At 42.0% G+C, this 26178-nt stretch overlaps 1 protein-coding gene across 17 annotated transcripts in view; it reads right to left on the bottom strand.

Annotated features, from left to right (window-relative positions):
• The window catches only part of NRXN1 (neurexin 1), a 1556457-nt gene extending 1531109 nt beyond the window's left edge, over positions 1-25348 (bottom strand). For all 17 annotated transcript variants that reach the window (XM_086927741.1, XM_086927742.1, XM_086927749.1 and 14 more), the window contains exons 1-2: positions 25206-25348; positions 21206-22574 (exon numbers count right to left, since the gene is read on the bottom strand). In XM_086927741.1, the coding sequence (XP_086783867.1) occupies positions 21206-22010 (805 nt within the window). In that variant the 5' untranslated portion in view covers positions 22011-22574; positions 25206-25348. The remainder of the gene's footprint in view (positions 1-21205; positions 22575-25205) is intronic.
• Positions 25349-26178: the final 830 nt, after the last annotated feature.

Raw genomic sequence — 26178 nt, 5'->3', positions numbered from 1 at the left:
GAAAACCCTTATATCATTCCAAGGTTGGAGCAAAAAATGTGGAAAAGCTCATTCTGAGTGTGGGCGCAAAATTGCCTTGGGGACGCTTTTAGTCTGTCCCGAAGTGTTATCCAAATAATGATGCCAAAAACGTTTTCACTCTGTGGGGACCTGTAGTTTCAATCTCACAGTCCGAGATAGTTGTGAAACGGGTGCAAAGCATCTCTCCTGTATCCAATCAGGGGGGCTAGGATAACAGGGACTACGCTAGATTGTCTTAAACACAGATTCTTTAAATAAACCCCTTGCTGGCAACTTTTCCTAAAACGACTTCACTGCCCAAGCCCGCAAGGGTATATTGGGTTACCCACCCCTATTTCTAGTCTACAGAGGTACACAGCAAAGAATAAATGAACATCCAGAAAGATTGAAACAAGGACAATGCGTAGCTTATTTGACTTCCCATTGCATGCCTCCATGCTTAAGACTGAGAGTAGATGTGCATAGGTTCCTACCAATGAAATGCTTAGGTAACAGAGTGAACAACACAAGAACTATATAGGATACAGACTACGGTGGGAGCAACAATAAAGGAACAGACCCACAGGCATGACAAAAAAGTAATATTTGGTTCAGAGACATAAATCACAGGAGCACAACATAACACCAGTTAGGATGCTAAGAAGACTTCAAGCACCAGAGGCAGATGAAAAATAATTAGCTAGATGCCCCACCTCCAGAAATAGGATAAGGCATTTCACAAGTGTGTTGACACCCCAAAGTCCAAAAGACTGCCTTTGTCCATTTATCACAAAAGAAAACACGCTCTATGGCTAGCCATTGCTCACATTGATCTCTACTTTGTTCTACTAACATGTCCCTATTTCATTCTTAAAAATATGATATTGATATATGACATTATAAATATATAAAATATCTATACATTTGGTTTAAAGTATTGTCTTTTTTTTATGGGACTAAATGCTGGGGCAAGCAATGATGGCTCTGACTCAGTAATTAGTTATTCACCTTGGATTGATACATATTATAAATGATAATAATAGAGAATGAAATTATAAATTGTGTTCAAATATATATCTTGAAATAAACCATAATATATATATTGTTGCAACAATATCAAAAATAAGTATTTACAAATTTTAGGAATAGTGCTTAAGATTTTGATCAGTGGTGACCCCTTTTGTTTCAATGGTGGGAATACAAAGTAGTGGTTGAATACAAAAAGTTGTTAGGTTGTCCCCAAATAACCTGGAAAACCTGTATACACGATAATACATTCCTAGGAGTTATGGAGCATAAATTAACATCAAGGTAGGAGTTAAATCTTGCAGGCGGTTACAATAACTGCCCAACTATATATTGGCCAATAATTACTAATATTCCAGTTCATGTAAAGTGTAATGTATCACACTGTGCACATAATTATCTATGTTCCCCTTTCTTGTTCCTAAATTTTTCAAAGACTGGCTTTGCCTTTCAGTGCAACATACCAAAAGATATCCTGCTAAATTTTATGGGCTTGATAAAAAAGGATTTTCTGTGAATAGGCGTGACTTACTCCAGCCTAAAGTATAACTCACTCTGCATTTCTATGAGGATGTTGCACGTATTCATGGAAACAAGTGGTGTGAAAATGGTCTATAAAGATTGCTTTTCTGTTTGTTTGGTTTCAGAAATATTGTTTCTGTTACATGTGCATGTTTATAATATTCAGCTCCATTATAAGTGTAAGGATTTCTAAGAAATTTACAGAAAAGAATAACAAATTTATTTTAGTTTAAGAGTTTTTCAAAGATTTTAAAAGATAGTACAGGTACTTTGTTGCTAAAGGAAAATGTAATATTGATATAGAAAAGCAAATAGAAGTATTGTGACATAATGCCAAGGTAAGGTCATGAGATGAGATAGAGACATTTATAGGTTTAGGAGCATCCACTTCAATTTGCATTGCCACTGCTTGAAATGCCAACATTCTTCATTAGAGATAATAAGAGACAGCATGAAAAAGTTCTATATTTGTTAGTGCAACTTATAAGAGTACAAATCCACCAATACTGATTCTATGACTCAAATGGTAAATTTGCCTTTCCAAATTGCTGTTTTTTTGCACATAAGCAGAACCAAGCAAATTCCACATTATTAGCTGTGTTTTATGTTGATAATATGAAACTTATAACTGCAAGAGAAATGGTGGGGACTGGGCATTATGGTGGGTAAAAGGAAATATTTGGTGCTGATACTGCTAATTAAAATGCACAGATATTGTGGCAATCTTCAATTTTCAGGTCCCACCCTAGAAACATACGCATCGCCTCCAATGAATGAAAGGTACAAGTGACTTCCTAGAGTGGGTAGGACGCATTGGAAGGAATTTCTCTGCTTTGAACTATATCTTCCCTACGAAGAAGCAAAAAGAAATATATGTGCAAGTGAATAATTTGAAATATTTTTCTCTTTAAGAATTCCCCATTTGGTCAAAATTTAGATTTCGCAAGAGTAGCATTGTGCACTTGAGCACCATAGGGAAAACTGTGACTGTTGTAGTTTTCGAGGGCTACTCCAAGTAAAACAGTAATTATACAGGAGCGAATTTTCAACTTTCAGACATAGACCTTTGGGATTTGGGTCTATGGTGAGCAGAGTTTACTGTAATCTTTATGCTCCTAGCACAGAAATGATTATTCACTTTACACTCTAATGTTTAGATTTCAAGACTGAAAAGCGTATATTTATGAGCTCTATTAAAGCAAACCAAATAATATCTAAATACCTATGCGTCACAAAAAACGTTTTTACCAGGCTGTTTAATGACAATCCATTCAATGGCACCAAATTTCCCAAGAAAGTAAATAAGCTCTAAACTGCATATGAAATTAACAGTGAGTTCACTGACGTTTTTGAAGAGGGATAAATGGCGTGAGGTATGCTTCAGCACAAAGTTAACAATGCACCCCTCTTGAAATTACAGAGTTTTTAGTTTTTAGTTTTTTTCCCAATAACTTTCAATGAAGAAAAATTAGAACTAAAGCCACCATTGAAATTACAGACAATCAGCACAAGCAGACCACTGAAACACTGTGCAAGATCTAAAAAGCCTGGGCGTAACATTAGGAGTTTTCTTGCAGCAGTAGGACATGGGAATTTGTTATGAATTTTGTGCTGCGCTGCAAGTACATTTTTATAACATCCATACTTATGACTAAGTTTCTGCCTAGAGGAGGGGGACTGCCCTGTACCTTATCTGCTTCTAGAGGGATAGAAGGAAAGCGCTATATTAAATGTCTGGCAGACCCACAGTGCAGGGCATTTAGGACTGTTTTTTTGCCTAGGTGGGGAGGACTACACCTCCCAAGCTGTGTTGCTCCTATCCTGATGCCAGAGGGGAGGAGGAGGAAATTTCTATATAGCACATTTAGGGACAACACTGGGTGGGACATTTAGGGCTGATTTTCTGCCTGGAAAGGGGTAGACTGCACCTCCCAGGCCACCCTTCCACCTTACCTGCTGCCAAAGAGGAGGAGGAAGAGGCTGAGAAAAAGCACTATATAGTGCACTTGGTGGTCCTGCAACCCAGGCCGTGTGCGAGGTGTCCCCAGGCTGTGCCAGAGTGAAGACCAGGCCAAGAGCGGGCCCATGTGCAGTTGTCAGAGTCAGGAAGATGGAAGGCTGCGCCACCCCTATTGGCTCTATTGTTTGACTGATAGTGGATGTTCTCAAAAATGAGAAAAGTTCCAAGTTTTTGTACTGATTCTACTGTAAGATGTGCCAGACCCACCTCAATTACTTCTCTTCTGGCAAAGGCAGTTGGGGTTTTGGATGCTTAAATAGCTGAAATGGAAAAAACGTCTTAGTCCTATGCCAAGTATTAACTCATTGGAGTTCCTTCCAATAAATGAAAGTACATATGGGGAAAGTAGCAGGTACTAAAAGGAGTTTTGCTTCTATACCCATTGTGTTTCTAGTGCTCTGTTGAGCACAGATTTCGAGCAAGTTGACTCTAGTGTGGTTTTAGCTATAGAAACTGGTGGGAATAGAGGTTCTATCCTTATACACAAGTGCTTCTAATGTTCATCCAGTCCCTCTAATACAACAGGTACCTTCAGAAGCATTGAACAATATATTGTCTGATAATTTGATTACATATTTATAGCTGTGTTTAAACGAGCTTTGATTTCCTTGAACAATAACTTAGTGTAACTGAAGTCAGGGTATAAAGTTTCATCAGATTTTGTACTAGGCCAGGACCACCAGGGACACTTTGTTAGCAGATGTTCACTGTAAGCCTATGGTTGGAGTAGTCCAATCCTCCAGAAATGGGAAACATGGTAATGACCCCTCACTAGTGACTTTAAACCATATACTATTTTACCAATGACTATCAGCCCCACTACTCTCTCTATATTCAGTCAGGAGAGAAAAAGCGCACTTGCGATTGTGAAACTACTCGCTGCGGCAACCCCTTTGGTCATTGTGTTGACCAATGACCTCTGGCTTGACTCTGAGAAAAAATAATCTTTCAAGCAACTGCAAAACAAAACTCTTCTCTGTGAGGGAGGTCTATCACCTGGAGGATGGCATTATTTTTGATATAAGGGTCCTATGGATAAGTAAATCAGTAAAGACATGTAAGTGGGGCTGTGTGATTATTACATTTTATATAAGCCGGGCTGTGTGATTATTACATTTTACAATCTTGTCCTGGGTAATGGGCTATGTAAGGCTCTGGATAAAGTTATGCAATCTAATAGCATAATCAAAGCAGTTCTCTAGGTAATCCTTTATAAACCTACATGCCCCCCTAGGTCCTATTTGTTAAGGGCATTTTCTCCCCTTTGAGAAATCCGTCCTTAGTAATTGCAAGCTCCAACCGCTTCTCACCTTTGGAAGGGACAGGCTAAACTGACTACCTTGACAACCACTGTGCATTGAATCGCTTGTACACAAAAGCTTAACTTGTACAGATATCTCTTATTGGAAGTTTTCTTTGACACTGCCAAAATCTGATTCTCACTCCAACCTTAACTCAAAATTGGTTTATATCTGTGAAGTAGGGGGTCAGATCTGCGACTCCATTAAAGACTTTGATGACCTACCTTGTTTTGATTTTAGTAGTTTTAACCTCTTGTCATGGAACAATGCTGGTTTACGAGCAAAGTTAACAGATCAATTGTGGTTCGATTTTATCAAATTGTATCAAGTTATTTTAATCAAGAGACCTGGTCCATCCCTCGGTATTATCTGGATGGATATACCACTATTTTTACCTCTGCAGGTCCAGCCACATCTAGCAAAGTGAAAGGAGGATGAATTAGCTGGGTAGCAACTTTATTGAACTGTTAAGTTACCAGTTTGCCTATTAAATTGTGTAATATACAGTGCATTCATCTCAGAAGAGGACAATATCTGAATACTATTTTTTTTTATTTTTATAATAATTTTACAACAATACTATGGTAACTTTGTTCTGCCTGGTTGATTCTTCTACTAATCATGAAACATATACTATGAGCCCAAAGATTCATGCAATTGTTGCTGGTGATTTCAATTGCAAGACTGGTAAGGAGTCAATAACTGAAGGCTTACATTCATACATGCAATATATGAAGAGTTTTCCAGTTGCAATGGATAATTGTGATCAATAGGGATTCTTCTCTAAAACTTAGTACTAGAGAAAAATGTACTGGATGTCCATGGACTGAAACCTAATATCACCACTTAATGTCCCACCTACACTTGCAGATGTAAGTCATCCATCATTGATTATGTTTTATATCAAATTGTTTGTCACATACATGTTGAGTTTTTGTGTTAAACCATCCAGGCATATTGACCACAACTTGTAATTATTATGTCTAAAGTTACTCAAGCACCCATCAGGAGAATCTAAAACAGTACATAGGGCAATGGAAGTCATAGAAGGTGGTCATACATTAAAATGGGACCAGGTCAATCCTACTGATATTTTAAATAATAATAATCATAATGATTTTTATAGAATTCTGATGCCTGAGTTCTTGATTTGTTAAAATATATCACTAATATGATTAACAATTTAGTAAAACAAAACACACCCCCCAACAAGGATTGTTTGATGGTGCTTGCTCCAGGGCTAATAGGAATTTGAGACAAGCTCTTGCTAGAACACCAAGAGGTAGAGGACAAATCGTGATCTGTAGACTCCTATATTAGGTAGTTGTGAGATTCTGGAAACAAGACATGAAAGACAAGTCCTGGAAAGATGTCCTGCTGTCCAGTTAGCCCTAAAACTCTAAGTTCATGTCTTGACCTGTAAATCATGCCTGATGACTGGATTATGCATTATTCTAGCATATATGACAAGATCTGTCAGGGGCATGGTCAAGAGCCGATGGAATAAGGCACAGGAGATAGAGCTCCTGGCGGGGGGGGCCCGATCCAGCCAAATCCTGACTCCAATGCTAGTTGAGGGGCACCCATCCATTCAGGTGAGCATCCTTGAACCCAGAGCCCACACAGGGGGGCAAGGAATTGGCCTGAGATGGTCCTGTGCGAAGACCTGGGGCGTGCTTGGCGGCAGCGTTTCTAAAATAGTGTTCGGAATTGCTGTAGCCTACTGAGTGTGGACCTCAAGCTGGTCAGATAATGCCACACTTGGAGGTAGGCGAGCTGGTGCAATATGCCTGAAGACTAGATGGTGCATGGATTATCAGCCCTGGGGCAGCTACGTTCCAACACAAGAAACATTAGTGGAAGTGCAGGAATACCCAGCCACACAAGCTGCTTCCTGTCAGCCGAGCTACAACCCAGGGTGTCTGAGGAAGCGATGGAAGAGTGCACCGTGGAGAAAACAGGCAACACTGTGCTCATTCCAACATGAGGGAATTAGAGCGGGAGTGCAGAAGTGCCCGGCTACCCAAGCTGCTTACTGACGGATAAGCTACAAACCAGGGAGTTCGAGGGGGCAACTGAAGAGAGCACTGCAGAGAGAACCGACAACACAGTGCCCACTGGGCTTGTAGAGAGGAGCAACCTCACTCTACATGCCAGCAACCCCTGATGAACAGGAGGTGAGGGCCCAAGAACATGCCCTGCTGTTTCCCAAAGCAATGGCTCCCGTCCCCATGTGCAAAGAAGGAGAAAGTGTGGCCTAACACTTTAAAGAGAGAAGCGAAGCCTTTGGTTCCTACCTCCCTGTCTGAGGGGAACAACGTAGGTCATTTAGCCTGAGGCGGAGAGCGGGGACCCCAGTGGGGGTTCCAATGCACTGTGAGGACTTCCCCCATCAAGCATCTGAACTGGAATGGCCTCACGCTTTTGGGGACACCTTAAGCTAAGTTGAACACATGACTGAGGGGCAGAAGCAGTTGGGGACTTCATAGAGGCAAAGGTAGGAGTGCTTCTCTGGTACTCAGATTAACCTGCCCCCCCCAAAAAAACAGTAGATTGGCACAGAGGGGGAGACAGGGGAGGACAGCCCTACGACAGGACCTCACTGCGACTAATGGCATGTTAGCAGAGCAGTGATAGGGTCCCAGGGGAGAGCTGATTACACAAGTGCAAGTGATCACACGGTTAGACAAGAGGCACAGTTGCTGATATCGAGCAGTGGTGAGAGAGGGGGTGCCCAGTACAGAATCACTTGTGGGAAACTGGGCCTGAAAGCGACTAGATCACGCCGACTTGAATGATCCCTGACCCTACGCTGGAAGTCCAAATCAGGAGGCATATGGCAGAGATGCGCCATGTGAACTCATATTGGTAGGATACTGGCTGCCGCTTGTTTAGACCCAAGGGGGGTACGCTGCTTTTTCCCCTTCCTATGTGGTCCCTCCCTGGTGAGAGAGAATAGAGGCTGTGTTACCACACAACGGTGTGACTGGGAGGACTCAACCATGGGTAAGGTCCCCACAAAAAAGTGGACAGACACAGGAGGGCCACCCTCAGGAGAAGTTAATGATGCGCCAAGTGAAGAAGGTCCTTCAGTAACGCATCCACTCTAAATGATATTTTGTAAGCCATAACTGCCTCAAGAGAGGCACTGAATAAAAAACTAGTACACTTAAGGCAGGTCTGTGGATCCTGAGAGATGGCCACAAGCATCTTGAAGAAGAAGTTGCAACGGCAGAAAAGATATAGGTGGAGGTCCTCTAGAGGTGGCGCAGCTTCAGGAGCACGTTAACTCAATTGAAAATATGGTCAAAACTTTAGAATTCTTGGCAGAGCAAGCAGAAAGCATATCCCTTAGGAATAACATTGGAGTGATTGGCCTTCCTGAATGCATAGTGGGGATCACATTTTGGTCTTCCTTGAACAATGTTTGAAAGATGAGGTACAGTGAGAGGGTCTCATCCTTCTTTACTCTAGAAAGTGACCTTCACCCCCAGGGGCTCCTCTTTGCTCTGTGATGGCCAGACTATTACATCATAAGGATCGGGACCACATATTGCAGCAAGTCAGATCAATGGTGACGAGAAAGTGAGAACAGCAAAATCATGCTGTTCCCAGACTTCACCTAGGAGGTCAAAAAGCAGCAGTCTACTTTCCTGAAGGCTGAAAGGCCTCTCCGGCAGTTGGGAATCAACTATACAATGATGTTTCCCACCAGACTACGAGTGACAGTGGCGACTGGAGTGCCTTTCTTCCAGAGATCACTGGAGGTTTCGGTGTGGGGTGACCAGCAACTGCCACCTGTGAACACCCATTTACAGCAAAGGAGGAAATTAACGAGAATCAAATCAAGACCCAGAACAAGAAGCTACATCAATGCAGCCACCTCAAAAGAAGAGGTCGAACAAGAACAACTGCGAGCAGTGGAAGTGGTGGAAACTATGAGTGGATCAGGAGTGAGTGTTTCCATTGACATTGGACGAATGATGAGGCTCGGGACTCGAGCACAGACTCAGACCTTAGTTTAACCTCCTCAGCGGGCTCTGATACTGAGCTGCCTGTGGTACTGCAAGGAACGGCTGATTAACTCCTGTAGCCTAGATAGCCTTTGCCTACACTGCACTAGACGTTGAAGAGGGGTCACCATTTGGGTGCCCCAAAGACTGTTTGGAGGGTTACAAGATCCCTCGGTAGTCGGTCGACGATCACTACATGCTGCTGGATGGTGAGCTGCCTAGCATGGGATGCTCGGACTAGTACACCCCTCTTTGGGAGTTATACATGGGTTCACCCTCTTGTGGTTGAAAGTGAAAAGCTAGTTTGGATGGGGGATGTTGCCTACTTGTCCTGGTAATGAGGAGTTAGGATGAGTGTTGTTTGGTTAAGTGTTGTTTTACTCGAGCCACACCCTAGTAGGGTTACTAAGTATGTTCCAGACCAAGGAGTGTGAGTTATGCAGTAAGGCCAGGGCTAGCAAGAGGATACAATCTGTAGTGCAAGAGTATTTCCAATAAAGACCTCCATAAAATATAAGTTCCTATTCTGGAACATACAGGGGATGAATAGTATGTCTAAGAGACACAAAATCTTTTCTTACTTAAAGAAAATGGGGGTACATATTACCCTACTACCGGAAACGCATCTTACAGCTCAGGAGGGAAAGGCACTGCAGGAGATATTACAAGGCCAGGCCTTTTACACTGCATACCCTGCATTTTCAAGAGGAGTACTTATATTGGTGCATCCAGGGGTCCCTTTCCAGAAAATGGGGGTGCTAGTAGCCCCAGTAGGCCGAAATGTAGTGGTGGCGGAGTGCTTAGCTGGTCGAGAACTGGCATTGGTTAATGTTTATGCCCCAAACAGGAGCGGCCCATGCAGGTAAGAGTGGCAAGGCAGGGTGGGGGGAGTATCGCAGAGTAGGGCAAGGTAGGTGGTTTTCTTTTTTATTTTCCCTTGTCATCATCTGTAGACTGCCCCCACCCTGCTGCCCTTACCTGCATGGGCCGTTCCCGGCCCCAAATGTAGATCAGTCAGCCTTTCTGGAGGAATTATCATGGGAACTGTCACCCTCTCTAGGGCAGTAGGTCCTCATGAGAGGGGATTACAATAGTGAAGTTGACTCTGCACTAGAGAGGTCTCATCCTCCACTAGGAGGCAACCCGGTTAGCAGGATGGCTCGTATGTTTGCTGGGTGACAGATCCAATGGGGTCTGGCAGACTCCTGGAACCACGCCCTCCCGGCAACCAGAGATTGCTCCTTCTTTTCAAGCCTCCATGAGCTACATGTGCTTATGGACACCTTCCTCTGTTCCCCTGACATGCATGGATTGGTCCACAACACTGATTCCTTATCTAGGATTATATTGGATCATAATTCAGTGCCACTCTATCTGAAAAGGTAGTAGACTGGATTCTGTATCCCTATGAGGAAGCTGAAGCCATAGTCCTTAGAGGAGCCCATTTTCCAATCTACAATTGAAGATATTATTAGACAATATTTAAAGACAATGCTGACACGGCATCCACTCTGCAGCTAGAGTGGGGCGATTTCAAAGCAGTGATTGCAGGAGCGGTGGATGACAGACACACCTTGCTAGATGAGGTGGTCACTCATGAAGCGGGACTGAGGGGGGTAGAAAAGCAAACATTGGGCCACCCATAACTGCAACAGGCCCTGATAGACTGTAGGGAGCTCCTAGCATTTAGGAGCCAGCTTTCTCCTTGCATGGCTCTCCAATCTGGCCAAACAGGGATCCATGATAGTAGAGTTGGAAACAGACCTTGGAGAATATCTCTATAGACAGTCTGACATGATGGACCACTTCAAGGAATATTACTTCCATTTCTATGCAAGCACCTCCAAACATCCTATGAGCACCAAGTATGACTTCTTAGACCCACTGGTCATGCCAGCTCGCATGTGAGAGGAGGCTGAAGATTTCAGAGAGGGTTGCAAGAAATATGGGCATCCTCGAAGGGCATGGTACAGAGAAAAACATATAGGACAGATGGGCTCCTTGTTGAATTTTATGTCACATATGCAGAGATACTGGGTACCAAGTTATTTGTACTGTACAGAGCAGCAGAGGATACAGGGCACCTGTCAACCTCCACCTACAAGGCTTAGTGGTGCCATTACTTAAATTGGGCACACAGCCACATGATTGTAAAGCGTATCAACCATTATCAATGTATAACATAGATAATAAAATTCTTAGTCGGGTCTCAGTGACTAGCCTTCTGTCTTGCATGACCAAACTGGTACATCCAGACCAAGCGGGGTTCATCCCCAGCTGCAATTCCGCACTTAACATACATAGGTTGTTGACATTGATGTCGACTGACACCTTTGACTTGGGGACAGCAGTGGTATTTGTGGTCGACGTAGAGAAAGCCTTTGATAACCTAGAATGGGACTTGTTCTGTAGGGTAACTGAGAAATTGAGATTTGGGAGGAACTTCATAAGCTGGATCAAACTATTGTATACTGACCCCATGGCCTGGGTGAAAACTGTCCTACTGATCTCTGAGGGATATGCAGTGAACCGGGGAACAAGACAGGGCTGCCCCCTATCACCGTTACTATTCACATAGACTATGCAGCCATTGGTCTGCAGCGTTCGGACTGGAGCTCATTACCGGGGTATTGAGGTTGGTAGACGACCCCATCACATTGCCCTATACGCTAATGATTTGTTACTATTTCTATGGGATGCTGACACAGAACTAGCGGGGTGATGATGCTATTGGATCGATTTGGATTGTTAACCGGTTTTGGAGTGACTTGGCAGAAGTTGGGGTTGTTCCCGGTGGATTCGGACCATCAGCCCACAGGAGCTGGAATGGGTACTCCGAAGACTGCACTACTTAGGGATTACAATATTCTATGACACGGCTGACCTGTTAGGGGGGATTGTGTGGGCGGCTGTCTGTTACCTCCAGGTGAGTGTTACTTTTTGGAAGATGGCCACATTGTCAGTAGCGGAGCACATAGCTCTTCTTAAAATGGCAGCACTCCCCAGAGTACTGTACTTTTTATGGTCCTATCTGTGTGGATTCCCGGCGCTATGTTTAGAGATCCTGACTCATTGATTATCCCCTTTATCTGAGACACAAGCCACCGGAGAGTGGCTCTGATAACCTTTCAATGCCCTGTGGGGGGAAGGAGGACTTGCAAGCCCTGACTCGGATTAGTACTATGGAACGGCACAGCTAAAGTGGTTAGCTCAATGGGTGGCTAATAGGATGGCCCCGGGGTGCAAAGTTGGACCGTTCATGCCAGTGCTGTGCAGTTAAGTCGGGTGCTCCTGGCTACTCAATGTCCTCGTTGGGTGGACACAAGGGATATTCAAGTAATTAGGTGCTCCTACGTCAGATGCTTGCAAAAAAACACTGACACAATTCCCATACTTGTCTGACTGGCCCATAGGCATCTTAGAGCTTCCACCACATGGGGAGACATACAGGGGTTATCTGAATGGACGACTGTGGGTATAGCTCAAGTAGTTTATCTGTTTCAAGCAGAAAAGTTACTACCAGTTGAGAAACTTAGTCTGGAATTCGACCTGCCACAGGGACGTTTCCCCTGCAAAGGGCGGTATCTGCGGTGTTCAGGAAGCACTGGTGGGATGGTATGTTGAAGTTACCAAATAATTGGAGTTGTCAATTTGTGGTCACGAGTTCTAACACCTTTGAGGCAGTCTCCTCCCTATACTGTACCATCAGAGCAGATGTGGTGGTACCATTGGATGGTCTACGGAATTGGTGGGAGGAGGATTTGGGGGTACCAATTCTGGAGTGTGATTGGGCAAGGATAATGAAACTGTACCCAAAAATGTCTAGAAATGCCTGATTTAAACTGATTAACTTCTATATCCCACACAGTGCATACATTACCCTAGGCAGGGTGAAAAGGTTTTTTCCACACTGTGGGAGCAGCATGTTTGAGATATTGGGAGGTAGCTGCAAGATATTGCTTATGCTGTGGTCCTGCCCATCACTAACTGAATACTGGGAAGGGGTCACATCCACAGTGGCTGACATAACAATGTGGGAGGTCCCCTGTTCCCCGGGGCACTGCTTGATGTGCTAGTTCCCACATACTGCCAAAACTAAGATCACAAGTATTTTCCAAGGTCTGGCCCTAATATTAGCTAAGAGGAAATCTTATGTAACTGAGGGGACCTAGGGTGACGATTTGGCAAAAGGAACTTGAGCTGTGGGCAGAGTGTGAAAATGAAGTGCTTAACTGGAAGTAAGATTGGGCTATGGCTCCCTGGAGATGGCCAAAGCTTGGGAGGCACTCCTGGATGGCATGAAGAACCCAGACACTCAGTCGCCAGTGGCATCTCCCAGATGTCAACTAGCCCAGTGACAAGATCTCAACTAAAAGAGGGACATGCTTACCGCTACTTCTATGAGAACCTAGAGCTCTAAGCCTGAGCTGTGTGGTGTAAATTGTTTTTGGCACATGGTTTGTAGCCTGGGACTGTCCTACTGAGATAGGCCTGTCAAGGATACCTGTTGGCACGACTTGGCGGGTGAGTGGTTTAGCGAGGGAGTTGAGGGTTGTATGACTGACTGGTATGATTGCAATGCTATACAATACTACAACATGACCAGTATACTGCTCATGTTGTGAAAACCCCCAAAAAACCTATTTATAAAAAAAATATGATGATATTTGTCTATCCGCCCATGATCATTTGGGGATAGGGTGCCTCATGCATACTAGTACGAAATTATCTTCTGTTAGCAAAAAGTAAGAAACTGAATTTTTAGTAGTCCTGGCATGAGCGAGCCCAGTCTGGAAATGGTTCCTAAGGACCTATTTAAAAGTAGTATTTATCTTTGGGCTCCAATTCTTAACCAGGGTTCCTAATGCAAAAGTGTGTAGAGGATGCCAAACTCCTGGTCGCAGTCAATCACAAACCCAGTGTACAAAAAAAGGTAACAGAGAGGACTCACAATGTACTGACTCATCTCCTTGATAGATTCTGTGGCAAAAATAGTGGGGAGGGTTATTATGGAATGGATACTGAGCAGGGCAGGGGAAAAAGATAGTTCATCAGAAGTACAGTAGGTTTTAGACAAACTAGTTTTAGATCTACTCTGGAAACTGTAGAGCAGTGTCTCAACCAACACCGTTTAAATCAGCACTACACTGTTATAAACAAAGGTACTTTGAATCAGGCCTTGAAGGATCTCAGTTCAACCTGTGACCGTGTCAGTATGTGAAAACTGTGGTCCAATTATTGGCACCATTTATGTTGACCTGGGTATCTTATCTTTACGGCAACATTTGCACAATGACTTAAAAGTTAAGGTTCATGGTACCACCAAAGGTGATTGCGCTTTTATATTGGCCAGGGGAGTCAGACATGATTGTGCGTTGGCTTCGATTTTATTTAATTTATATATTAATGAGCTTGATTATTTTTTTAACTACAAGGTATAGTGAAATTCCGTGCATTGGTAATTGTTTAATTCCAATTTTATTATATGTGCATGATGCAGTTTTATTGGCTAGCTAATACACTGAAAATTGCACTTGATGGCTTTATTTCTTGAATGGATGGCAGGGACATCAGCACTAACTATAATAAGATATTTGTAATGGTCACTGGTGAATAAAATTGTTAAATCAAGAAACTTTTGAATAAAAGGCCATACTTTAGACAATGTTGATGCTTTTTCTGACTTAGGTGCCGATTTTGCCATTTATTCCTGTTCGAAAGAATCATTAAGATTAAATTAAATTCGGTTCAGGTGTTTATAATTTTGCACACAAATTAGATAAGAAACATATTCTGCACATGTTGACTTTATATTAAACCAAGTGTATTTATGTTGCCTGTTATAAGGCGGGAATCTGGGGTTACATTAATCCAGGTCACATTCAAATAGAAGAAAACAAATGTTATCAAGGATTCTTGTCTGCCCCGACGAATTGTCCACATTACTCTTTAGCTGAAAAGATTGGAGTCCGTTATCTTTCAGTCAGATTCCAATTTACACCCCTATAGTTGTAGATCTCCATATGGTTGAATCCTTCTACCACCTTAAATAAACTTATATTCAAAGATTTGCTATTGTAGGTCAAGATGGCTAGGCCATGTTAAGACTCTCCGTTCCAAACTGGGAAGACCAGGCAAATTTGATTCTTTGAAAAAGATCTAAGAGGAATAGGTTATCAGCTAAAACTGTTTTCTATTTTCGATCAACAAACCCATGACTGTACCAGTTATCAAAATTGTCAGTTGAATCTTATCTTATGGTGAAGACTACTACTAAGATGGCATATTATTTCTTTAAAATTAATGATTCCTGGGACCGAAATGTGTTGACCTCGTTTTGGATGGGACTGGTACAATATTATTTAACTTTCAGCAGATCCTTAGCTTACATGATAGTATTTATCTTTGTCCTTGTAATAATGTATCCTTTCAATTAATATTATTCACTTTATTTTTTATTTTATTTTATATCTCGCTGTGTAAAAAGTGTATTGCACCCATTTTTAAATATGCTAGTTTTGCCCAATATAGGCCTGCACTCCTTTATCTACAGATGCTTACATCCACGCCTGGATACTGTCACTGGAGATTAGTATGGTCTACAAGTCAATATAACATAACATACCATAACCCTTTATTATTTGATTGATTATGTCAGGCTTTAATTATTTAAAAATAGCACATATGAACCAAAACTGCTTTGCAGTTTTTCGTTTTGACCAATAGAATAAAAGGGACTCTCAATCATTTGCTTCTCAGGCTGTTTTTCTCTTTTAAGGTGTGTCCATCAAACCTAGATGGAGGCTATACTTTTTGTCAAAGGAAATGTGGTGATGATTTGGCATCTATATGTCATGTATAAACATGTTTGAACATAAAACAAAACATAAAGATAAATTAAAAAATACGAGTGAATAATATATATAATTGGTAAAAAAAAGATGTGTGCATTGATTGTTTTTCTGAATCTATTAATACTTAGCAGTTTAGGGAACCTCTAATGTACTTGACAAATTATATTTATATTCTTTATTGTATGTTTTTAAAAGTCAAACTACATTGAGGTGTAATTTAAATGTGCAATCTATGTGATGCTAAGAAATTGCTCGGAAAAATAAAACTGATTTATAAGAGTTTCATTAGCATTTCACTTAAAATTCAAACCTATTTCCTGTCTCGGTCATAAAGTGAGACCGTTTTGTACAGTACTTATTGGTTCATTTATAAATTGAAACCAGTATGCTAAAAATTTTAAAGAATAAATTAGGCCTTTTAGGTTAGGTTAGGTATTACTTTTTGTCCTGCTCAATTCTTCCTCTTGTTATAAGCTCCTCCTATGTCATACCTTCGTGGCCATTTTGAGATGAGTAATATCTGTTATCACTGAATTAGGGATAATTTGTGACAACAGCATCGGTTCCTCCTACCTGGACACCGTTTAATGTCAAGGTGGGCTCGTTCATGTTTTATACACCATTGCCTATTGCTTCCTTAAAGATGAATGTACACTTAGTCGTACTGCAACCCAATATGTGATGATTTTATGTCTTAATGAATATTGTCTTAATTTTATTCATCATTGTTCATTTATAAAAAATAAACTGAACCAGCACCTAATCATGGGACAATGGATTGATTGAGTTTTATCCTTTAAAAAGTGAAAATTTTTAATACGCTTAATATATCTTATAATGACAGGCAGAATGTAATATTTAAGCATCTACATATATCTATGACCGAAGCAACCTCTGAAGTAAAAAGTGTCCTGATTAATATATGGCACACTCCAGGCTACCATTTAAAGGCCATGGAGAGGAACTGTATGTCATATAGTTCTCTATGATACCAGTTCCATGGTGAAATGAGTTGGAACTGTGCCCATGTTTGCTTTGCATTTTCTGTGGAGGTGACATTTTTTAATGCAACCACAAAAGTTGGAAGCTAATGCTGTTTTATTAATATTATTGTAGTTTCGGTAAAACAATAAGTTGTGTTGGTCATACAGTAGCTGATAACTGAAGATTTAATAGCAAATATATATATTTGGTCCACCAATAGAAATGTGTTGCTTCATCTAAGGTTCCTAATAACATACCAGTATGAAAAATCTGTGAAGAGACACATGTGGGAAAAAAGAAAGCAATAGTAGCATTAAATGTGCCGCAAAGGGTAGAGGGAGACAGAGTGATGGGAATAAACATGCAGAGGAGAGTGAAGGTGGAAGATTTAGGGATATGAGGAAGAGAACGGAAGGAAGAGCAATATGGAAAGAGAAAATGAAGAGTGATTATAAAGCAAGAGGAAGGGTTGATAGCGAGATCAAAAGAGAGGTATAAAGAGAGAACGGGTTTACGCTTGCTACTTTGAAATATACTATAAAAGTACATATTTGTGTCTCATGTACATACTTCCAAATATATGCGCCAAACTGTATACAAAAATCATTGGAAATCAAAAACTGTTCAAGACAGTAGGATGTCATTCTAAATGTGTGTGGTGTATTTCATAGCAAAAAAATCCAACAAATGATGATAATATATTACATTTAACGAAGTATGACTAAATATTAATACAACTCTAATCTGTTTATATATCTGGAGAAAAGAGGCCCAAGAAAGCCATTTAACTGTGTGTTTCTCAAAGAGAGGGCTTTCAATAGCATGGGGAGCTGCTACCATTGCAGATTATGGGACGAAATATGAACAAATAATAAAGAGGACACACATATTTCATTTTTGGGTAAACTACTGGAAGGTTTTAGGTGTTCTCATCTGAATCTGTTTTGTTATGTCAATTTTTATCATTTCTTTGTTTAATAATTTTGGTAGTAATAAAAAAATAATGTGTTTCTTCATAGCTTGCATTGTCTTCTTACTATTGCAGCTGATCAGTGCTGTCAGCGTCTGAGCTGGAGGCCATTTTAGTGATTCCATGCTCAAGTGAACTTGCATGCTGGAATCGACACCCTAGCAGTCAGTGGTAGAAGTTAAAGCTGTACAGGTCAATAGAAAAATATCGTCTCTAGAGTGTGAATACAGTAACGTGAAGTAAGCAACAAAATCAAGAACTAAAAAAACACAAACCACTGTGCCTAAACTGGTAGCAATAAAGCCTGAGAAGCACTTAATTCACACTCAGTCTGTTATATTTAGAGAGCATGTCCCTTTTCTCAGGGGTTCTTTTGGTATAATTACTTTGTTAAGTGGTATGATGGTACTTTAACCACCTTCCTGGAGCAGATTCCCTTTACATTCATTACACTATATGCACAAAAAGTTAAATATATGCCTCAAATTCAAATTTCAATATTGGCGAAAATATAATTGCAGTCGAGACCGGCCTTTTATCTATATAGTAAGTTTCTTCTTTTGGCCATGTTGCTTTATCTCCTCCAAGATGCTATAACGGAAAAGTGAATCAGCCATCTGGCATTAAATGTTAAAATATGTTTACTGCATCATTGAAACTACTTGCAGGTGCCAGCGTTTGCGCAAAGTGCAACATTCAACAACCGAGCAGCATCATAAACGTTGCCATTTTGTCCTCTATGCGTGGTATTGATTTGCAATACTTGTTAGTAAGTAATGTGGGGCTTCAGAATCATGTATTATTATGATTATTTTTTTTACATTTTCTGTTAGTCAGATGTCATTATTTTAAACATATACTGCAAGCACCGAAGAGCTTCGAATGCCTTTTCTGCGTGTGGACATTAGCTTATGGTTTGTGTATTTAAAATATATGTCTTTTAAGACCAAAAAGAAGTGTGTCATTGTTTCCATTTATGCAAACAAGTACATCTCTGCTCAAATCTACCATGGCACACCCAGCATACCAGTTGTATATTTTAGTGATTTGTTTGTTTGGCGTGGCTTTTAAACTATCCCTCTTACGACTCTAAAACTCTCATTACCACTAATATTATAATCATAACATTGTATATAGAGAAGTAATGGAATTAAAAATCCTATCTCATTCATAAAACATTTTCGTGTTTTTTATTTGAATTGGAAAGAATATGGGGCTATTTATATTTTATGGCAAGTCACTAAGATTAGAAATTGGGTTTTATTTAATATATTTGCTATCCATGAAAATGGTTTGCATCTAAAAAATGAATGTGTACATGAACACAGAAAAGAATAAAACATTAATACGGTCCCTAATGTATACTTATTATTATTTTAGTTACAGTAGTTTAATTGAAGCATTACATCAGCTGCTTGTGTCAAGACTCCCCATTAATGATTGATATATATATATATATATATATATATATATATATATATATATATATATATATATATATATATATATATATATATATATATATATATATATATATATATACATATATATACATATATGCATATACATATACATATATATTTATTCACATACATATATACATATATATATATATTAGTACTGACAATTTTCACCTCAGGAAATGTAACTACTTTAAGATGCTCAACAGTCAAGGGTGAACACCTTTGTGAATACACGTCCATATCTTCGGATTTAATATCTGCCTTGCCTAAGTCGGGCCTGGCATTTTGCATCTTAATTTTCCAAACAAGAATGTGTATGATACACTTAATCATTCAAATGTTTGAATTGTGTAATCATCTTTGAAAGTGTTCACTCCTACTTAATTAAGCTAAAATATGTCGCTAAGAAATAATCATTATGTGTAAAATAAAACAAAATAAATGTCTCACCCCTGGAAATAAATCATACATTTAGAAATAAAACGGAATAAAAATTACGTCTGATAAAAACAGACCATGTTGCCTTTAAAGAAATGCAAGCAGTAATGAAAGAGGGATGTTATAGTTACCAAAGAAATTCAGTGCTAATTTTTTTATGTGGCACAAAGAATAAGTATTTGGAAAAGAGTACACAGTGAGAAAAGGCATGGCACCATTACTGAGCACTGAAAGTGGGTAATTTCTCAACCCCCACCACCCACATCCTCCAGCCACCAGTGCCCGGAAATGCGTCACACCAGAGAACAACTCGACAAGGGAATAGACTGGAAGAATCAAAAGGACAGCACAAGCTAAAAGCTAAAACACATAGCATCTGAAGAAACATAAACTCTATAAGGATTGTTTTACAAACAGAAGAACCTTAAAGATCAGACACAGGAGGACCAAAGCAGCAGGCATTCACTGGAGACTAGGAATGAGTGAGGATAATCACATAAAAGTGTGGAAACAAAAAATATCTGTGGTGATGTAATATAACAGAAAGAGAACAGGGATTAAATCAGAGAACACAGAAATTGAGGAGTGTCTTTGGTGGTAAAATGAAAGGTCAAGGTGTGAGAAAAAGCCGGAGAAAGGGAAATGGCTGTGCTTATGGTGAATTGATGAAACAGCAGAGAAGTAGGGGGCATGGAGATTGGTAAATGTGGGTCATAAATTGAAAGATTGACCGAAATGGAGATAAATACAAGTGTGGAACCATAAAAGAATTGAGGTATCATACAAACATGTCTGTGGTATGAGTGGTACATGAAGAGAAAAAAATGGAAGAAGTGGGAAATAAAAAATGATAACACTAGAGGGCAGGAGACTTAAAAAGGAGAGGTCGGAGGGATAGATGCAACAGAAGAATAACTAGAGTAGGTAATGAAGAGATTAATTGAGGGATATGGTCTAACCAAAAATATTGGGTACAGGGGGGTATAAATGGAAGAAAGGTTTGAGATGTGGTCCACATTATATAAGAATGAAAGAGGAATCATCATTCAAAGAAGGTGGAGATGTCGCATAAACAGAAAAATTATGAAGATGGGACATGGAGAAAAAAATCAAAGGAAGACATGTGAACACACAACAATTGAAAAGGGAGCAGTAAAAATGATAGTTTGGATGCATCAGAATAACTGCTGGGAACAACGTGAACATAAAGAATAGGCTTTTGCAAGAAATGATGAACATAAGATGGCATAAGAAAAAGATTGGCGTATGGGGTATACACAAAACATGACATGGGACGTGGGCCTTAAATAGAACCATCGATAAAATGGGCCCAAAAAACAATTGTCGGAATAGCAAAATCAGAAGAACTTGGAGAAACAACAACAGAAAACCTCATAGAAGCCAAATGAAAAGAATCTGGATGGAGCGGGACAAAACAAAAAAGAGCACAGTATACTAGAAGGTGGAACAACAATAAAGAATGGAAAGTGTGGACATTTGGTTCAACTTATTTAATAGGGAACATGCCCCTGCCTATGTCCCTGTACCTCTCAGACAAAAGTATAAAAGTGCCTGGAAGAGGATCACCATCAAGAGAATGGACAGGAGTCTTACCTTCACTGCAATCCTTGCCTTGATAGCCGGTGTGTGCACAATCGCACAAGGCTTCGTCATTCACCACCTTGCAGACACCGCCATTCAGGCATGTTACTTCCCTGCTGGCCCCACCACATGGGTCCCTCTCATCTGCCACTTTAACTTCTTTGCTCTCAAGAGGGGCAGAGTCGGTATAGTTAACCCTGACATCCGAGATCCAGCCCCGGTATGGCTCATGGTCCTTGACAGCTGAGAAAGTAAGCTTGAGAGTAGCAGCACGCAGCTCAGGTGGGATGCCGCCAATAAAAAGGCTGCTGAAGACCGTCATGTCACGCCGCTTAGATTTCACCTCCACCCACTTGGCCTCCTTGTCCAAGATTAGTGTGGTGTTCTTAAAGTTACGTCGAATTACTACTGAGTGCCAGTCATTGTCATTGACTAAGCTGTCGCTGAGCAGGATAGCGGGCTCAGCACAGAAGATCGAGAAGCTGAGTCGCAACCGGCCCTCATGCAGAATCAACTCCAAGAAGTCACAAAATCCCTCATCATCAAAGTAGACAACCAGACCACTGGAACTTTTGGTCTTCATGTTGAAGCTCATCTCACTCTCGCAGCAGGCATTCCACTTGGGGAATCGTGTCCACTGGCCTTCAGTCCCTGGGAACTCCAAGCCATGCCCCAGGTCCACAACGCAGCACAGCATCAGGGCTGCCCAAATAAAGAGGCCCCCTTGCCTCACCAAGCCAGTCATGGCTTGCAATCTGTGGGTTCTTAGGGTCCTCCGAAAGGTGTGAATCTTCCGGGTAAAGCCTAGAGATGTCATAAAATGCAGTTTGGAGTTCTGCTGGGACTTCCCGTCAAAATATGGCAGACCGATTTGCTAGAACTATGTCCAAGGCACCAGTTGACTGTTAGGGACTTCAAGGGTTGGGATATGTTGGGGTTGCACCATATATTTATATGTGGTCCATAGTTCCAAGCATGAAATACTCCTCCAGTGGATCAAAACATACATGAATATGATGAATGCACTAGCTTCAACCAGTAGTCCAGTGCGGATGCCTTTCTACACAGGATCCATAGCTGTATGTTGCGCCACTCGACATAGATCCTCTTGTTCTTTGGAAGCCAATTAAAATCCCATCTCTGCCTCGATGACAAATGCTACACTAAGGTCAGGGAGCGCATGGAATGACTCTAGAGCACAAGGCATGAATCACTCTTCATGGTTTCCTGAGCTGCTCTCTCCCGGTGGGGCCGAAACCCATAAACTGTCAAGAATTTCAATTCCTATTTGCTATGCAAAGCTTGACAGCTCCCCGTCTGTCCTTTCCACTGCCAAACTGGGGTCTCAGATTTGATATTCAGTTTAAAATGCTCCATAAATCTGCAAAGAAGGAAAGGCATTTAAATGAACTGTGAAGCATAACAAATTTGCACATTCGACGAAGCCAGTTTGAAAAAGACATGTACCTTCCTACATTTTCTTCAGCAGAACCTATATAACCATTTCAATATTCAGACCCCTTCATCACCTGCTGCTTTGTGTTGCCTTTGGATATCTCAAAATGATACATGTTGACCATATTGGAGGCATTTATACACATTTAAATGTGCCGATAAGACATCACGGAAACAGCATTGCCTGTAGAAACAATATTTATTGTAATAAAAACGCATTTACCAGAAAGTGACTTTCTCTGCCAGCTGTTCTTTAATGAAACATCCCCCCACCCCCCCAAAAAAGAAAAAAAGTAGATTTACTTTACTATTTTCACTAAAGTAACAGTCCTGGCAGTGGTGGCCTCCCTTTATCCTTACACAATTCGAATAATAAGTGGGTGAATGGTGGATGGAACCCGCAGCAGGGATTGTAGCATCAGATTTAATGGCGCTTTTGGGCGTTCACACACTGAGCAAGAATGTCAGTGGCTTCTAGAAATACTTCCACACAAAATGGTGCTCATCCCATTGCTACCCCGCTAAAGGTGAGGGCCGCTCTCTGGGACGCAAGACACGCTGAGAGGTGATGTGCGCTCTGTACTGCCGCCATTACTCACACCTGGTTCTCGACGATACGTATCTGCGGATCAGGGCGGGAGTTTGGTGTCTGCAAATCGTGCTCTAATCATTGTGAGATATCTCCCAGATCTGCCTCCACAATGGTGGCTCGCGGTCAATATCCCCCTTTGACCCACCCGGTGTGTTAATGGGCCCCCGTGACTGACACCATCAATGGATTTAGTGGTTCAAATGTTGAGAGGGGATTACGGTGCAACACTGTTCGGACCGATAAATAATGCAAAAAAACTGATTTGCGTTAACCATTTTTAACTCTGGGTGATGTCCATATATAGGTATACGCATGCTTACTCGATGAAGGTATGTATTTTTTTCCTAAAGAAAGGCCAGGTTCGAATTTGAGGTGTGATTGAAGCTCCCAGCACCGTAATCCGTGTCATTACATTGGAAGCTGTCTCGCTCCGTCGAGTACAACTAAACAATGCCAATTTTACTGTGTACGCGTATTTTGTTCGTTCTAAATTTATCACCTCGGCACAGAAGCTCAATGTCTAATTAACAGCTTTTTACGGGCAGAAAGTGGCGGTAATTTATGGCGCCGCATTGTGGTCTTGCTTTCAGGAGCCCTGCTGCTGCTCTCAGTGCAGTGCGATCCCTACAGGTGTCAGCTGACAGCGCACGGTCCCCATTATAAAACCCCATTATAAAAAAAATAATAAAAAATCCTTCCTCCACCGTGCAGCTAAATGGCAGGGTCCTGTCCATCTCATTTCCCCAGGTGCAAAACAAGGAATAAAAAAAAGATCTGAGATTTACTAGCGGGAAGGGTCCAAAGCTTGATTGACCCACACGGTACCCAGCCATTTGTAAACGCCAAGGCACCACCACAGCAATGGGTTCACTGGGGCTACGGCACAATCTGCAGGTGCTCCACGAAGGCTTCCCTCTCGTGCCCTGACGGATCCTCTCTCCACTCCCCTTCCACAATGTTAACCCTTCCTTCCACCCATGGCAGCTTGTACCGTGATGGAGAGGTTTGCAACGAGCCACGGCACAAGATATTTGATCTAAAACCCAAAGACCAGGCTGCAGAACTCAGAAGTAGACACCACCCTGCACACACACACACGCGCCACCCTTTCAGAAACGTCCATTTCATCAATGAAAGTATTTCAGTGGCAAGTGGGATTACTGCTGGCAGCCCAGCTCTCGCACTACACACCACATACGCACTCAACAATGTCAATTAGAAAATACAGGGAGAAAAAAAAACACCCTATAAAACAATAGATCGGCGTAGCCGGCAGATAGTCGTCATTTACTATCCCGTGGGGACTTCTTGTTCGACAACCCTCTGTATGCGGGAAATACCACAAATGACTGGATGGGAACAGGGGGGCTTGAAAACAACGGCGCTGCAGACGAAAGGAGGCGAGCTCGGGTCCCCCGGCAGACAGACCCGGCACCCTTCATCTCTAACAGCATCGAGCAGGAGATGCCTCCCAGCAGCACCAGGCAGCTCGTACCTTCACAGCCCTGTAAATAGAATTTGCTGCACCTCTCCCCTCTGGGAAAACATTCAGCGCCCGCTCATTCAAGAGCCCTGCACCAGCCTACCGCCTGGCAGTGCAGACAGGCTCCGGCAGAGCCGGGGAACAAGCACATACCTTCCTCCAGGCGTTACCAAGATTCATTTCCACGACCGATGGAATCGGCTGCATCTGCCCAGACAACACCCAGTCCAGCATCCCCGGAGACCAGCTCCGTGCACATCAGCCCTTCCATGCATTTTAAATCCCCGTGCAGTGGACCACAACAAACCATCCAGCTTTTAACTTCCTCCACACGCCACCCCCGCCAATCCACCTTCCATCTACCTACTGAGAAGGCAGCTCACACCCAGCCCTCAGCATCCTTCAGGCACAGCACCCCGCTCCCTTGCGCGTTCGGTATCCTATTCCGAAGCAAATAGAGGTCGCTGTGATTTTTTTTTTACCTGCGCGGTTCCTTGTTTTGGCTTTTGCGAGGTTTTGAAGCGTGTGCCGGGCAGTGTAAAGCCGTCTGCGGGTTTCGGGGATAAGGCAAAGTGCTGCTGCTGCGCCTTTTCGGCGGCGTCAAGGCTGAAGCTCCTCTATCTCCAGGAGTCGGGGAGAGAGGGCGGGGCGGGCCATGTGACGGCTTCGTCTGCGAGAGGCGGGCGGGGCCTCGCTCCGCTCTGCAGCATCGCGGACAGCGCTGGCAGTGGCTGCTCACAATATCTATCGGCTGCCGCTGTCCATGGTCCTGCTGAGCCGAGCCCCGGCAGGATCCCCGCAGCCACCAGCTAGCACCATTATTGCTACTTCACGGGCTCTCCCCAACGCTCTCCGTGTGCTCTTTGGCTAAAGACAAAAAGTGTATTCACAGTTTTATCTATGTTCTCTGGGATTTACTCTGAATATTCATTAACATGTACCATTTGCACTTGTTTCCCTCTTTGCAGCTCTTTAGAAGGTACGCAGAGGTAAAGGAATGGCGGACACGGAGGAGGATTGGACAGCAGCTTTTGAAAGTGGAGCCTGAAGCCCCATCGCGCCCAACCTGCGCGAGAAGACGCCTCTCCTGCGCGCAGAAAGTCCATTAGAGGATACTGCTCCATTCAGCACTTTTCACCATAGGGGAGACAAAAGGACGGATCTAGACGGATCAAAAGTCGGATGTTCATAACTCAGAGGAGGACACAAACTGAATTCGTTTGCAGATGCTCTCATATTTTCATGCTTTTTCTAGAGCATGCAAGCTGCAGTGTCATTTATGAGGTATTTAATTTCTTCACAGGCTTGAGATATGTTCAAGTGAGTCTCTGTATATTTAGTTATTAAGTAAGGCGTACATTTATGTTTTTTAGGCTTCTATGCTGCTGGCGCAGTATTACTAAGAAAGAACTCAAATCAAAAGCATCAGTTACATGGATATCAGGGTTTGAGCTT

Source organism: Lissotriton vulgaris, chromosome 6, assembly GCF_964263255.1.
Source record: "Lissotriton vulgaris chromosome 6, aLisVul1.2, whole genome shotgun sequence".
NCBI classification, from domain to species: domain Eukaryota; kingdom Metazoa; phylum Chordata; class Amphibia; order Caudata; family Salamandridae; genus Lissotriton; species Lissotriton vulgaris.
Note: the sequence above shows the minus strand (reverse complement) of the source record. Positions and strands in the feature narration are given on the sequence as shown.